A 17,700-nucleotide genomic window follows, 5' to 3' on the forward strand; every position below is an offset into this window, starting at 1 on the left:
CTATGAGTTTTTTAATAAACTTCAGGGTTTTTTGCATGCACATTGTCTTCTGCTGAAATATGCAGTGTTTTTTTTTTAAGATTTTATTTATTTATTTGACAGAGAGAGAGATCACAAGTAGGCAGAGAGGCAGGCAGAGAGAGAGGAAGGGAAGCAGGCTCCCCACTGAGCAGAGACCCGATGTGGGACTCGATCCCAGGACCCTGAGATCACGACCCGAGCTGAAGGCAGCGGCTTAACCCACTGAGCCACCCAGGCGCTCCTGAAATATGCAGTGTTTATGAAATACCATCTGTGGACTAAACTGTACGGGAGGCTGAACATTCAGTGAGGACTAATACACAGTCCTCACCTTCCAGACGAGGGCTCACAAACTAGGGAGGCTGTGGGGGAAGATACAGATCATGACAGTGTGATGTTACACATGGTGCATTAGAAGCTATGCAAGCGTTGCTGAGGAAGGGATTAACATTTTCTAACAGGGTTAGCAGACGACTTCATGGAGGCAGTTACACCTGAGTTTGTTCTTCAAGAATAAAGAGCTGTTTTCCAGGAGAGGAAGAAACCATTCCAGACAGCAAGAAGCGTAGGTAGAGAGCCACAGAATAGAAGGATATACTCATGGAATGGTGGCGAAGATCTCTGTGGCTGGAAACAAGGTATTTTATTTAGAAAGTCAACTCTAGGAGCATGGAGAATGTAGCGAATGCAGACATCACCAAATCAACTCAAAGGTTGTAGAAACTTGAGTTTCTGACTTCTGAGAAAGCTTTGTACAGTCTGTGGGCACACAAGCAAACAAACAAACACCCTGCAGACAAAGTGGAGACTTTGGGGCATTTCTTACGAAGAATAAATGAGTTTGTACTTCTATTTCAGACCTTGCTCTCTTGTCATTCCCTCCTCTCCAACCCTTAGATGACTGACCATGAGGCTCCTACAGATTTGTACGTCAACATTTCCACGACTTTTAGAGTTAATGGTCTGTCTGAAGTAAATAAAAAACTAAACAACTGCCATTTTTTCCCCAGTCAATGTCTACATTCTGGATAATTTTCTGAATCCATAATATTTCTGAAGAGTCCACTGAGCTGTAGCCCTACAGAACATACCAAAATATTTTATGAGTAAATTCTCATTTTAATCTGAGTCTGAGATTCAATTAAAACCCATGAGAAACTACTCTGGAATCAAAACATGAACAAACTACCCTATCCCAACATTGTTTTAATTTTAAAAAGAACCCACTTGTCTCTATAGAAGTTGGCACTTTGCATAAGAAAGTTGACGCTGTCTATTTCAAGCAAAAAAGAAATGTTAAAAACCAGGATAGTCTTCTTAAGAAATCTGATTAGTAATAGATTTTTTTTTAAATTAGTAATGGACTTTTTCATTAGTATTGAATATTTCTACACACTCTGAAAAGCTGTGGTTAACAGTTTGTAAAAATTGTATGCTTCCAGTTGTGTGTGTGTGTGTGTGTGTGTATACATATATATACATGTATGTATATGTATATATGTGCAATGTACTACGCATCAAACAGGTAATCCCTAAACATACATTGATTTCATGCATTGATTCAGTCCACATTTTTCTTCCTCTGTGTGTCAGCTAGTTCTCAACTTGAAATAGTGTTAATTCCAAAAGATTCAGAAATGCCCAAATTCCAAGTTCAAACAAGTATTTTAATTCATTCAACATTTTGAAATTTCTGCTTTTATGGAGCTTGTGAAGAATTAAATTAGACTATAGTTTTCTGTTTTGAAGTTGTAGACAAAGATAGGAAGTACTTGGTTCTTTGTTAATTCTTTTCCTTAAACATGTAATGTGGATTTATAGTTTGTCATATACCCATGCTATAAATTACAATGGCCTGTGTCTTTTAGGCCCACAGAGCACAAATGACACAAGAATATTTTCATTCTATTATATTTCCATTGGACTATGCTTCTTCACTACCTTCTCCTTAATAAAATCCTTCTCGTATAAAGTTTCAGTTCAATTCCCTTTCTGTCTGAAAAATCACACTCTCAAGCATCTGCATCAACTATCTACTGAATTACTATCATTTCCTTAGCCCCTGATACTGACTCTGGTTCACAGCTGGCTTTCACAGCACTTTAACCATGTTAAAGTATGGATGATAGATAGATAGATAGATAGATAGATAGATAGATAGATAAAATGTAACCAACTCAATTTCACTTTCTCTTTATGAAAGAAAGTAATAGATCCAGCAAGGACAAGTCTGTATGATCGGTTTTCCTGATATGAAAACCATAAGCATTGTGAATTTTCTGCTTCAGACTGCTGAGGTGGCACTAGCTAATCTCAAGAACAAATACGAAAATGAGAAAGCAATGGTGACCGAAACGATGACGAAGCTTAGGAATGAACTGAAGGCTTTGAAAGAAGATGCAGCGACTTTCTCATCCCTGAGAGCAATGTTTGCAACAAGGTAATAGTTTCTTCTTCCAAGATTAGGTGCAATAGGTGGTGGAAAGACTTTAAAATTCATATGTATCTCTTGAGTGTTGTTTGGTGTGCCATCCAAGAAGGTAAGGTGTGAAGAAATCACTTGACATTCCCGGAGAAGAAATCTGAGACAAAATGTTTTGTCCTGTTTTCCAGAGCCCTCTACTGGACACACTGGATCAAGCATTTCTTACACAGAAGTATTTTTAAATTAATGTAATAGATATTTTTCCTAGAGCTTATGTACTAAAAAGATTTAGACCCCTCCCCCAAAAGCCTCCGATAAGGGGGGGAAACGTACTTCCTAAAATAGCTAAGCGTTATATTTTCACCACTGAAATTTATTTCTGTGACTAAAGGACATAAAAGTGCTTATCATTATAGTATTGTGTGAGAAAGACAGCACCACAATGAATATCAGTATTCATTATATCAGCTAATTACTTAAACTGTAGTACACCAAATTAAATTAGAATTTCTAAAATGTATTTATCACCAAATTTTCACATTGCCCAGCTAATTAATAAGGCAGATATTAGTGACTACCTCCCCTCACCAGTTTCATTATCACAATTCAGTGGTTCTGTACTTTGCTTTTAAACTTGAAGTGATTAAGCATGATTCAAAGATTTCAAATATTGATTCAAATGTTTCGAAATCCTGAAATTTTCTTTTTCCTTTTCTTAATAAGAATTTATTTATTTATTTTGAGAGAGAGAGAGACAGAGAGAGAAAGCAAGAGAGCATGTGTGAGGGAAAGAGCAGAGGGAAAGGGGGAATCTTAAGTAGGCTCCATGCTCAGGGTAGAGCCTAGACTTGGGGCTCAATCATGACCCTGAGATCATGACCTGAGCCAAAATCAACAGTCCGTATTTAACCAGACTGAGCCACCCAGGTGCCCCTTCAAAATTATGAGCTTTTCAAAGATTTGCCAGCCTTCTTTTTTTTTTTTTTTTTTGCTGTCACAGTTCAGTACCAAAACAAAAGCAGTCACATATCTTATAAGATACAAACATGGTACAAAATTCACAAAGCATAACTGTGGCTTTATTTGCAGATTCAGTAATTAACTTATATGTAGCTGATATAAGTGTAAAAAAGAGTCCTGGTTTTTATAGGAGCCCTGGAGTTTGTCCAGCTTCCTTGTATATAAGGAGAGAAAAGTTTCAAGCTCATACTTTGTGATTGATTCTCTTACTGATGGCTGTGAGAAGGTTGAGTGCCTGTGGATCACTGGGATGCCAGGGACCTGAAGAAACTGACTTCTGGGTCTGAGCCTGGGAGAGTTCAAGGAGTAGGGTATATACACCTCTGGCCACTGTAGAGGGCAGGATGGAAAAGGGGGATGATACTCAGTGCTCCCCTCTTTGATGAATGAAATCAGTCAGCATTACGTGTAGTATATATATGTTCTTTTAAAAAGAAATCAAAACTTTCTAAGGGGACATTTACATCTCAGTCTGGCTTATATAAGCATTATTTCTCCCAAATAGTGCATTTTCACACTGTATTTTTATGTAGCATAATTGCCTTTCTCTGTAGTATTTTTAAAAATATTGTTTATCTGAGCAATTAAAATAAACCCAAGGTCCTGAAATCCACCTATTTTACTAAGACTCAATCTCTGTTATGGTATCCCTTCTGCTTCTTGAGATTTAACTTAAAAAAACAATAGCACCGGCCTGGATCTCAACTTCTTTCACTAGAATCTGTTTTTTCTTTAAAATGCTGCAAGGCTTGTGTTAATTTCAAAGTTTGTATAGCACATTTTAGATACCTCCATCAAGTCATTAAGTCTCAACTGGTGCGTGAAGAATATTTGTTATTTTTCTTAGTGGGTAAGTAAACTCAGAAAAAAAATCCCTGAATAATTATGTGATTAGTTTTTCCTTCCAAATGTTTATGTGCTTACATTTTACTTTTGATGGGGATAAAGATCGCTGAGCTTTTCTTTCTGCTGTAGCATGAGTATCAAATCTGAATAAAGAGATTCCTGACAGCCTGCTATCTCTGTATCAAACTCCATGCAAATCTTGGCTTTCTTTGACATCTATTGCTTTATCACCTGGTTGAGAAAGCTTTGAGAATATTCAAGTTTCTAATTCAGGCAGATCTGCCATATTGAAAGCAGTGCAGCTGCAATCTGTACTCAAAATAAAACCCATAAATATAGATAAAGAAGGAAATGAGCATTTTCTTTATAAACATTATTATTCTTTTGCAAGCTACAAGCCCGCTCTATAACAAACTTCTCACATTCCTCCAAAGATTACAGTGTTACGCTATAGAAGAAGCTATTGTAACACATCTAAGGAGCAGTGAACATTACCTGAGACTTTACTGCTCATTCTTCTGACGCCCTGTGGCAGCCTCCACAGTAACTCTGTCCTTGAGGTTTAAGATGTCGCCTACAAAGAGTGTCCAAATGTACTCCATTGTAGAGGTGAACCATCAGTTACCGTATCTGCTCTACAGTTTTCAGTTTTCCACTGTTGTAGCTTACCTCCATTCTGCTCAGGGAAGATCAGTATTCCAAATCTAAATTCCAGGAAAATTTATTACTGTTCAGCGTAAGTTCGCCACTTAATTTCACTGAGATTTTCACTGAGATTTGTTTGGGTTCTAGATGTGATGAATACGTCACACAGTTGGATGAGATGCAGAGACAGTTAGCAGCCGCAGAGGATGAAAAGAAGACTCTAAACACTTTGTTACGAATGGCTATCCAGCAAAAACTCGCCCTGACCCAGCGGCTGGAGGACTTAGAGTTTGACCATGAGCAGTCCCGACGCAGCAAAGGCAAACTTGGAAAGAGCAAGATCGGCAGCCCTAAAGTAAGTGGGGAGGCATCAGTCACCGTGCCCACCATAGACACTTACCTCCTGCATAGTCAGGGCCCACAGACACCCAACATTCGGGTCAGCAGTGGCACTCAGAGGAAAAGGTATGCATGCAGCGATCTTCATAGTATGGTGCAGAGGCCAGATTTTTAGTTAACTACAAAAATTAATGTGCTCTTATTGTGGAGGATGGAGGAAGGGAAGGAGGAGAAAAACTGGGAGTGGGTGTCTAAACGGGCCTTGCTAATGTTGGTTTTTCCAAATGAAAACCTTTTGATAATTGTGTTGATTTATTCCTTTCTGTCCTTCCACATCCCACCTCTTGATTAACCATAATATAATTTTCGAGTATCTGTCAATGTTTTTGCTGTTCCTTGTATGCGTAAATATGCCTCTCCCTTACCTCCAACCTAAAAACTGCTAGCTAAAAGGTGGATATTAAGAATGGAGCTACGTTTTACATGTTTTACATGACATTTAAAAGTTATTGTACCTCTGGTAATGGTGCTGTTTACCAGCTTCTCTTTAATGGGGCAAGAATATGAATCTGTTCTCTTAGGGAAATTTTTGTCTGTGTTACCGAACTGACAACTGACTAAAAGGAGATGTCTCTACTGAGGTAAAATGGAATGGAATATGTGTAGTCTTTTTCTTAAAACCAGGTTTTTGTGCCTTTTCATTTGGTATGTGAATGTTGCTCAAGAACTCATTTGCAAGGTTTTTAGTGGCTTGATTTTGTGACCTTTTTACAGAGTCCTGGATGTTGAATTGCTTACCTTGTATTTTCAGTTAATGGTAAAATTTTTATTTTAGGAACTTTCAGTAAAGAATCAAATAATATCAATATTTTCTATTTGCGGTTCAAACTGACTAACTATAATAAATTTCTTTTCCAGTATCCAATACGGTTTCCAAATAGGGTTGTATCCTGTTATGGAAACTAAGCACTTAGCAAAAAATCTTGATTTACATGTTAAAAAAAATTAAATGCCAGTATAAATAATGTTGTCACTGGTGAGGCTTTGAAAGGTAATTAAAGTAAAACTTTTTTGTTTCCTATATGTATTTTCTTGGATCTCCTGCAAGACAATTTTCACCTTCCCTTTGTGATCAGAGCCGTCCCAGGACTTCAGGGGCTACCTACCTACAGAATTTATTAAGAGTTCCCCCTGATCCCACCTCCACAGAATCATTTCTTCTGAAGGGCCCCCCTTCCATGAATGAATTCATCCAAGGGCACCGGCTCAGCAAGGAAAAAAGGTTAACCGTGGCTCCACCAGGTAAACATTTTTTCCTTGGGTGCATGTGATGCAGATGGTTAGCTGAATAGACAACTCTCCCCTTCCTCCCAACCACTCAGCCCACCCATCTACGGAGTCCGACTTTAATGACGGGTAAATTCCTACAGCTAAAGTAAAAACACCTTTACAGTTAGCATCCTGTTTCTTCCTCTACTCAGCTAGACAGGCATTCCTTTTAACAGCCAATGATGGAAAATGAGAGTTGGAAGGAATGGGACATGTCAAGGGAACCTAGCATCAGGTGTAATGCAGAGCACAGCCCTGGATCCTATTTGCAATTTGGTAGCTCATAGGGATTCCATTCTGATCAAATTTTTGCCATTTTGCTCTGATAATTTTTAAGGCAATTTCAGTAAAGGGAACCATCTTTATAAAAGCCTTTAGGGCTCATCTCCTTTTGTAGTCACTCAGAATGTCTCCTCTATCATCATAGAGAAAATAGAAGTAAAATCCTCTTTAAGATTTTGCTCCTCAGGAACATTTACACCTTAGTGTAATATTCTTATAGTTTCCAAGCCCTTATTCATTTGTGCTTACCAGTATGCTCACATTTTATGTTTAGCTTCACTGTTTTGCATTTTTCTTTTTCTTTTTCAAAAATTTTTCCTATGAAGAGCTTCAGTTGAAAATGCGATTCACTCCTGAGTACTGATACCCAGACCGCCGCACTGTTTTTTCTTCTTGACCCTACTGTAGCCTTTGAGTTTGCCACCAAATTTTGTTTTTTAATTCACTTTGATTTTATCACCTACCTCATTTACTTCAATTTTTACCTTAATTCCTTTTTGGAAACCTCAGCCTTTGGATCTCTAATACTTTTCTATATCTGATTTGTAAATCAGTCTGCTGATTGGACTTACAAGGTGTGGTGTGGAAATTTATAGCACATACTCTACATTCTAAGAATGTTTGAGTGAATAAGTAGTGATAATGAGTTGGGAGAGCATAACAGCCAAAATGTACACAAAAAAAGAAAGAAAGAAAGAAGAGAAAAGAAAAAAAAGCAACAATGCTGCTTGACGTTCTTACTTTCATAACTCATTTCCTTTTATTTCAGACCCCTTTGGAAGGTACTTTGAAGTATCTGTAAATAACCAAAGTAGTTATAATTCATCAGGACACTTGAATAAAATCCACCAGTCGTTTTAGTGTTCCAACTGACTTTAGTAGCATTACTTACTAGAACTTAGAAAAGAAATCCTGTGATCAATAAATAACCCTATTGTATTTTAATTTAAAAGTGACATATCAGTAAGATTAAAAATTAATAAATAATAACTATTTTCATTTTGTATATGATCACTCGATCCTTATTTACATTAATATGTATTTATGTCATTGTCATTACATTGTCAAAACCATTAACATTATATTGTAAACTTTTCTGTGTTTACTGCCTAGTCTATTTTTATTTTTGAAGGTTGTTGTATCATAAATTTTATTTCAGATGTAATCGCTTTAATCAGTACTTCTTCTCTTGTTAACCACTGGATAGTTTTTCATTATTTGTTATTTTATGCAGTGCTAGAAATAGCCTCATGAAGTCAACTTCTCATCGGTTCAGTTTTTTCTTGAGCAACATCATTGGGTTAAAATTACAAACATCTTTGTATTTTGCTCCATTTTGACATTGCTGTCAAAAAGAGTATATCCGTGTACCAATAGTCTCATAAAACATTTTTTCCTGTTTTCATACATTCTGAATCTTTCTACAGCTTTTTGCACACCGTGTACAACTTGCAACTCTTAAGGCTACCTACCATATGTGAATGAAAGCACCATTATGTTGTCTTACATTCTTAGTTTTGAATAACTAGAAAAGCCATTGGCCTTAGAAATTATCATTATATACAAGATTAGAGATATAAAGAACATGGCATTCAGAATCATCACGAGGCCAGAAAATCCTTTAATGACAATGTAGCATACTAACAAATTTTACATTTTAAACCATTTATTTGAAGTTACAATAATGACGGGGTGGGGGAGGAGGTAAAGCTGTTATTATAGCCTAAGGAGTTTTCAGTTATATACTGTGGGTCCAACCAGATTTGTTCTTAATAAATTTTTAGATCAACTGAGCAACAGCTTCTAAAAAATTTTGGTTAAATCAAGTGACTAATTAGCTACACAAAAAAGCTGTAGCTTCTAAAAATATTTGTATTATTAACTATATATTATTTTTTGTAGACTGAACTGCATAGGGTAGGACATCCTAAATATCATTTATGGTGTTTTTACTGTATAAAATATGTTCAATAAGCTGAGAAGGGGATATGCCATATAGATGCAGTCCTATGTTCTCTGTAAGAAATATTTTAAACCCATGAGAAATAACAGATTTTTAAATAAATAAATAGATTTTTATTCATGAATTTAATATAAGTTACTGATAATTATAGAATCTGTTAGCTAGTAACAATATCTATTCATCATTTTTTTAAAAGGATAATTCCCTATTAATTTATTAGAATGTTTTTGGGTAAGTTTTCTGAAAGGTATTTTTAATATATCTTTGTAGGTGGTTATTATTATTCTAATAAGTGGGTTTTCTATTGAGAACCATTAAAGTAATTAAATTAATTGAATCATTGCAGTAGAAATACAAAGAGTTTAAATTTTTTGGATCCTTTCTTGAGGAATTATGACAGATTTAAAACTCATTTAAAAATTTAAGCACAAAGCATAAAATATTATCTACCATATATAAGGGATATTTTCAAATAGATTTTTTTTTCTATGAGATGGTCAGCAGAAAACCCCATCTTCTTGAAGCCACAATTTCTCAATTTCTGAAGAATCAATTCTGGGATGGGACATCGATCTTCAAAATTAAAAGGTTGTTTTGTACTAATTGATTTGCCATATTAATACAACCTTGTGGAGGAAAATTCTGGCTTTTGCGTTTGACTCTGGCTGTTTCTGCTGCCTCATCCCCCCCAGATTCCAGAATTTCTGTTTATTGACTCTCTTGTTGCTGACTTAGTCCTTATCTCAGCATACAAACTCCAGTGTTCTCCCCCATATTGCTACCAGCCTTGATGAATCTGAGTCAAAAGGACCCTTTCGCCTCCAATGAGGCCGTCAGGCAGCAGGTGGTACATCTTCACAAAATCACTTTGTTTTATAGTATTTATCATACAAATAGCTGTGGAATATTACTTATATAATAATAATAATAATAAAATCTTACCAATTCATCAATCATTAAAATCAACCTACCAGAATATGTGAAAGAAATCCATGTAATTTATAGGCAAGAGATGTTATTTCTATAGTAAAGACTTGATTATGTGATTTGCACAGGTAAATTAAGTTCCTGAACCCAACTGCAATGAATGTATGTGTGTCTGTGTGGAGGCTTCCCAACTCCAACAAGCAATTCTCAGACACCAGCAGGGTATGCTGCAATTCAACTGAGTTCTGACACCGTCTACAGAGAAATAACATTAGATTTCGCCTGTTAGGGCTCAGTCCCACAAGAGTGCCCTCCCCCTTTTCAGACACCAGTTGAAAGCCCAAGTTATTACTTGTGCTTCTGACCAACTGGCTATGGATTAGAGGTTCCAGTGACAATGCTCCCCCCCCCACCGACTTGAGAGACCAGTCACAAGTTTATGTTGTTACCTGGATTTCCAACCAACTGACTCTAAATCAGAGTTCCCGCGATCCCCTCCTCAACCTCAGTCAGTTTGCGAGAGCAGCTCACAGAAATCCGAGAAATATGTTACTTACTAGATTACTAATTTATTATAAAAGGATATAACTCAGAGATAGCCAGATGGAAGAGATGTATAAGGCAAGGTATAATGAAGGAACTTGGAGTTCCATGTTCTCTCCCAGAGCACACCACTCTCCCCAGATCTCCAGGCATTCACCAACTCAGTCCTTTTGGGGTTTTGTGGAGGTATCATTACATAGGCATTATTGATTAAATCACTGGCCATTGGTGATTGATTCAACCTCCAGCCTCTCTCCCCTCCCCAGAGGTTGGGTAGTAGGACTAAATGTTCCAACCCTCTAGTCACATGGGATGTTCTCTTGATTCTCCTGGCAATCAGCCCCCATTCTTAGGTGGAATGTCACTTTATTAAAATAACTGGGGACACCTTTGTCACTCTCAACACTTAGGAAATTCCAAGGGTTTTGAGAGCTATGAGCCAGGAAATGTGGATGAAAACCAAATAAATCTTTCTTCTAAATCACAATATTGCAACAGGATAAACAAGAAATCTCAGACTTAAAAAGCAAGTTTAAACTCTTCTTGAAGTTACAGCCTAAGCAATTGCTCTTCCCACTCTTTTTTCCATGTAGGAGTTTTCCCTTTTAGATGTTTTGCTTTCCCCTATCATTTCAATTCCCCCTGCCCCTCCCTACAACTCCCTTTCCTTCTCTTTCCCTGACACCATTACTGAACTAGTGTGAGAGAATGGTATTGTTTTGAAATCTGAGAATTTTGTATGATAGTTTAGATTTTGCCAATGTTTAAAGCAGCTCACAGAAATGTGTTAACCTTAGATATGTAACCACCCTTTTAAATGTATAGTCAACAGACACAAGCATGTCCATGAGTGAAAATTGCCTTTACATTTCACTATATTCAAACATTTGTCTGTTTTTTATATTGTAGTTTATGTTCTTAAGCGTGTACCAAACCCACATTTCTTTCTTTAACTCATTTGCTCATTCACTCATTCATCAAATTTTAACAGAATGTATTGAGCTACCACTATGTGTCAGGCACTTTTTTTGGCTTTTAATATAATATGTTATTTAAATGAAATGTCATCCCTATGCTTCAAATAAATAGTGGTGTTAATAGATGATCCCAAAATAAAAGAGGAGTTGGGGTGGTGAGGAGCATTCGCCCAAAAGAAGAGTGAGCTTTGGTCGTGAAAGTTGACATATGTTATATATACACAATATATATGTTTTCAAGTGTAGAATAGAAATATTTCTTGCCAAACAATAAAATGGCCACCAAAAGAATGTTTCACCTTCTAGACCAGAGCTATTCAATAGAAAGATAATGTGAACCAGATACGTAATTAAAATCTAGTAGCCATATGAGAAAAAGTAGAAAGAAACACATGAACTTAATTTTAGTAATATTTTACTTAACACAATGTACCCATATATTTTAGTTGCAACATGCAATCAATAGAAGCAACTATTGAGATATTTTATGTTCTGTTCTTCTTAGTCTTTAAAATTCAGCATACATTTTGCACTTAGAATGCATCTCAATTTGAACTAGCCATATTTCAAGGACTCAATAGCCATGTGTGTCTAGTAGCTACTGTTTTGGACAGTATAGTTCTAGGCCTTCTTACTCACCAATGGCTTTACTAGATAAAATTTCTACACAGAAACCTAAATTTTACACACAACATCTAATTTTACAATAAGACTTAAGATGGCACATATTTAGGTTTTCTTTGGAAATGAAATACTGGGCCAAATGTTTTTGGTTGCAGTTTGATTCTGCCTTGTTTATCTCTGATTGGTGGCAATGCTCTTTAAATAGGTACATAGTAAATGTTTGTATACTCTTCTTTATACATCTCTCTTATTTGTTACTAGGTCTCTTTGTCAGTATTATAATTAATTCCTGTTGTGTAGGTACACCCTAAGAAACCATATGTCTTAAATATTCTTAAAATAATAACACAACTTAATTTTAAAAAATCAGCATAGTCAAGCTTATAAAAAGTCCATTTTTGTTTATTTTAAGTAAGGAGTACTTTGAAAATATTTATAATGCATCCTGGCAATTTTACATGGCAGAATTTAATGACACCATAAGGGGACCCAAAACACAACGGAACTCTTTCCAGGTGGGTCTCATATATTCCCTTTTGTCCAGAATAACAGAGATGATAAAGACAATACTAAGTTAAGAATTTCATGGTACAAACCGAAGCCACTCAGTAAATAATGCAGTGATTAAGGAACATCTGCTGACTACAGCCCTGTCAGCATTTTTACTTAATTTTTATTTTTGTTTTTGTTTCCTATTCCTTCCTCTGTCAGGTTTACTAATCAGAACTTAAATTTTCTTGAGAGATTCCATTTTCAAAACCTGAGCCTTATAAGCCAAATAAGTGATGATAGAAGGATTACTGAAGGGATCCAACATTGCAGCCGGAATGTCCATATTATCTTAGATAATATTTTTCAATCCATGTTGACGATTTTAGTGTAACTATGTAGTTTTAAAGTCTTTTGAGTTTTATTAATATTAAGCCCATAGAAATTGAAGTTTTCTTATTAAATTCTTTAAAGAAAAAACTAAAATCTTTCCCTAATATATCCATTAAGTGAAAGAAAATACAGGATTTGTGTGTGTGTATGTGTGTATACCTAAGTATTACACGTTCAGGGCAACGGTGGTCAGGACATACTTGTGTCCACCAGAGTCCAAACATAATGGTGTGGAGAGGCAGAGGCCTCCAGAAGGCGGCTGAGTCTGGAGTGGCCACAGCAGGGGGCAGGGCAGGGGTGCACGGTACAGATGGGCTGAGACATACAGAAGACTCAGGACTTTCCAGCCAATAACTGCCTTCCTCTCCTGATTCTGCCCAAATGACACTTTCTGACTCACTAAAAATATCAATAGAGAAATAGAAAACATGAAAGAGACACACCTCTAGGATTGGTTTTAGGTCATAGCTCCTGCTTCAGACTCACTGAAGTGATCGGAATCTGCCCTCTAAAGACAAACTAGTCCAAATACTGAAATGAGAAATTGCTCATGTTCTCTCACTACTTTCTACCTATGTATGCTCCCCACAGGACTTCAAGTCAGAGAACAGCCTTTATTCTGCCCACGTGCTGTTAATTACTATGCCTATAGCACCTAACCCTTAGGATCTTTGGTGTCCTTCGTGGGTGTCCAGTGCCACAACTGTCTACCATTGGCATCACTTTGCCTTCATATCCCAAAGCCCCTTATGCAAAAAAGAGTTTCGGTTCTCAGTTCTGGTGGATAGCTGGTACCTCTCCCTTACTGTATTCCGGGAGATGATGGTCATCAACATCTTCTCTGCTATGCTCACTCTATTTAATCCAGTCTGCTGGCCCTAGTCTGTTACATCCTACTGTTTGCCTTCACTGTAACTACCTAACAACCTTTATTTAAAAAATTGCAACAAACCCTCTGATCATAAGCATTTCCTGGATGTTATATCAAAACTTCAGCTTTCAAAGAGACATTTTCTGTTTACAAAGAACACTAAGAAAAATGTGATAAGAAAAGGCCACATTGGTACCCAGCAAATCCAATCTTGAGGTTAACAACTGTAAACTCTCCTTTACATTTATAATAACATATGGACAGTTACAGTGAAAAATACTGATGGAGCTTCTCCCAACTCTGAGACTCTCTGATTCCATGGATATAAATTTTTCCCTTCTTGATTGGGACTGGACTTACTGTACACAACCCATGTTTCCAAATAGACTTGTAAGGAAAAATATTAAAGTATCTCAGCACGAGTAGTATAGTTTGCATCAAGAAAAAGGAAGATTTGGATTATCTTAACAGAACAAGCTTTTTTTTTTTTTTTTTTTTTTGACAATTTAAAGTGTCTATGTGTTAGCACTGACTGTACAAGGCAGAAAGAAACAGTGTTCCAGAGTTCATTCCAAGTTCTTGCAGTGTGCTCACAGTTGGATTTCCTTCTCACAACTGATGGGATTCAATTTCTAAAAGCATACCTAGATTGGTGTACATGATATGGAGGCCACCAATTTAATTCAAGAATGTTTCTCCGGTGCCGAACAACATGGCAGCCGACCAGACCCTTCTGAGGCCTTAACAAACAGTTGGGGAATGGGCCTTTCTATGCGCTAGCCCTGGCTTCAGTGGCTCTCCTGACCTCTGAGCAAGTTGGTCAAGGTCTGAAGGAGCAGCCTGAGTTCTGCTGTGAGTGTGGTACCCATGATGGGTGGTTATAATGCTCATGGGAAGGCTGCCCTTGCTGCTTGCTCCTTGGTTTTAAGTGATGTAGTGAAATGCAGTGTTTGCACCTGCACTACTTGATGTGACCTAGTCATTACACGTGTACAACTAATCAAGCAGGAAAGATTCGGTGCACTGTGTTCATGGCATAACAATGGAACACCTGGCCACCCTGGTTTTCCTTTTGCACAACTGTGTGTCCCTTCTTCTACACACTCATCTCTTTACTCATCTATTGATGCTTGCTTGGTTTCTTAGGCCATTTCGCCAGTGTATTGTGCCTGAAATTATGAGAGGAAAAAGGAAAAAAGCACAACTCAAAACAGCTGCTTTATTCCTTTCTATTGTTTACTTTTTAAAAAGTAAAGTCATAAAGATGCCATATTACTCTTAATTTCACTCTCTTCTGTCACCTGTCAGCCAAAAATGAACAGTCATTGGTATGTTTTCCATATCACAAATCTAAACTTTTTAGGAACTGTACATGTAAAAGCCAATTTTGTTTCAGTTTTGCTCATTAGTGGACTCTGGGGATTTTCTTTTTTTTTTCTTTCTTTCTTCCTTTCTTTCTTTCTTGTGTGTGTGTGTGTGTGTGTGTGTGTGTGCGCGCGCGCGCGCGCATTTGTATAGCTTATGTCACTTCTGTGTGGCCAGACCATAAATCAGGTCTTCTTCTAAGGGGCTGCTTTTCGAGCTGGCCTCTCGTGTAATTGAATTAGTGCCTGAAGGTTCTCCAGAAATGGACTAGATTAGATTATTACTCTTAAAAGAGTTAAAAGAAACAACTCTAATATTTGCATTGATAGATTTATATGAAAATATGTGTGTTTATTTTGCAGGACACTGATTTAGAGCAGGACTGTTATCTTAGCTAAACCTACTTTTAGTGGATTCAAAATCGTTGCTTTTTTAGTTGACAGGGAAAAACTTTCCTCCTGTTAAGGACTTTTTGCTGCTCTGATGCTATTCATCTGGTCCATTTTTTGCTTGAAGCTGAGCCTTGCCTCCCAATTCTGCATTGCACTTAAGAGTATGTCTTACAACAAATAGAATCAATCTTTGATCAGTTTAAGATCCTGTGATCTGAAATATGAAGTTGAGAGTAGGAGGGGGTACACTCAAGGCTCTGGCACAGACATCCCAATGAGGATGCTGCGAAGTGCACCTCGTGTACCTATGTCTGGCCGTCCAGGCAATCCCAGCCTCACCTCTATTTGTATGTCCTTGAAAAACCAAGTGTAGGATAGTCACTTACTCTGAGTAGGTATTATGGAATAGCCATTATGTAATAGCAATAGAATCAGTTAAACATAAATTTTTTTCTCTTTTTATGCACTACTTGACATCAAAAGCAAAAAGAGGTAAGTTGGCTATAAACCTGTAGGTGAACCTTATTTTCTTTAATAGATTTATTCCTGAGTAGCTTTGCTTCAAGTAAGTTTCTATAAATCACATACTTTCACATTAGGAAGCTTGCCTTTGTAAATCCTTATTCTTTTCTTTGAAAAATGAATAAGCGCCTTCTGTAAACTTGGATTTTAAAAATATTTAATATTTATATATATTGCTTTTCCTTTAACCGAGTTATACTTATGGCTTAATTTGCTTGTGAGGACATAGTGCATTTTATAACACTTGGTTTAGTTTGGGGGTTTCTGGAATGCTTCCCCCCCAAAAATATGGATTACATAAGTATTTCTTCTTTTCTAAGAGAAGTAAAAAAAAAAAAAAAAAAGCCAAGAAACCACTGACATTGATGAAAACATAATTTTCAGATCCATCGCTTTACAGAAGAGGATGCCCTGAACCTCTCAGAATATTTTCTAGTGTTGGTTTTTTTTTTTAATGATGAAAAAGTATTAAATAAGAAAATCAAACACACTTCACTGAGTGGTGTCTCATATATTTTTCTTTGGGGGATATATATTTTTTTTACAATGGATCCTTTTAGTGGGTTTTTGGTTATAGTCTGTTTAACTTAACTTCTGTTTTCTGTCTTTCTGATGATGAATTAATTCTGACATTTCCAAGGTATAGCTGGTCTTCATCTGTTGCGTGCTATTATTGACTTTGCTGAATGAGAGCAGACCATCCTACCACCTTGAGTTAACTCTGTGCCAGCTGACACTGTTCTTGAGAAGGTCATTTCTGAACAAAAGGCTCTTTTCGAAAAGGTGTTTAATTGGTGTAAGAATCTGGCAGCAAAATGTACTTTTACCTCTTGGTGCCACTGTATTTTATCACTACCCCCTTCCCCCAAAATTTATCTTCTGTCTTCCTATGGTAGGCAGTTGATTCCACACACGCTCATGGTTTCATTGTATCTTGTTCGGGAACAGAAAGTTGACTATACTGCAGGGCATTTGTATATTTCTCTTGCAAGCTTCGAAATAAAAAATAGGTTGTGAATATTGCTTTTTTATCAGCTAGTCGGATGATAGCCATCAGGACAGCAAATGGAAAGCTGGGTAAAAGTTTTTGTCTAATCTATAATGATGGAAAGGTCTAAAAATGCTCCCTCTTCTTCTTCACAAGACATACTCTGATTCTACATCATTGAAGACCACTTTAATTCTTGTCACCAAAATGCAATAAACTATATACAGTTGTCATATGCATGAAGGCAGAGCCAGATGTTTTTTAAGATTTGTTATCAGGTCATATTTTTGCATTGTCTATGTTGAATTTTTTTTTTCTATGTATTTCAACAATTCTGTCTTTACTGTTCTTTGGAAACTTTTGATGAATAATGATTGTTTCTGACTGTCAAGGGTATAAACCTATAATGGAATTTGCTGTATTAAACACTGATGGAAAGTTAAGGCAGAAGTGTTTGGTGACATGAATTAGTAGATTACACTCCTGAGTAGTTGGGAATAAGGTTATTGTCTTATCTGTGGATGCTTTCAGAGAAACTAATGTATTAACAGGATATGTCATATGCTTGGCAAAAAGGGATGAGATAGCCAACTCTATGTGTTTGATTATAAAATGCTAAAAGTTGTTCACAATTCTCCATTTTTATTAGTGTCAGTGTACCATTAAGTTCATCATTAGATTTTTCCTGATTACTGTTTATATTTATGTCAATGTTTCTATCTCACGCTCTCCTTATTAT

At 36.6% G+C, this 17,700-nt stretch overlaps 1 protein-coding gene across 4 annotated transcripts in view; it reads left to right on the top strand.

The window, feature by feature from the left end:
- The window catches only part of BICD1 (BICD cargo adaptor 1), a 210,572-nt gene that overhangs the window by 172,370 nt on the left and 20,502 nt on the right, over positions 1–17,700 (top strand). For 2 of the 4 annotated variants that reach the window (XM_046013082.1, XM_046013081.1), the window contains exons 6-7: positions 2,310–2,461; positions 5,105–5,312. In XM_046013082.1, the coding sequence (XP_045869038.1) occupies positions 2,310–2,461; positions 5,105–5,312 (360 nt within the window). Of the gene's footprint in view, positions 1–2,309; positions 2,462–5,104; positions 5,423–6,404; positions 6,599–17,700 lie in introns of all 4 variants that reach the window. The other 2 variants (XM_046013080.1, XM_046013079.1) reach the window with 2 other exon arrangements.

Source organism: Meles meles, chromosome 7 (assembly GCF_922984935.1).
Source record: "Meles meles chromosome 7, mMelMel3.1 paternal haplotype, whole genome shotgun sequence".
NCBI classification, from domain to species: domain Eukaryota; kingdom Metazoa; phylum Chordata; class Mammalia; order Carnivora; family Mustelidae; genus Meles; species Meles meles.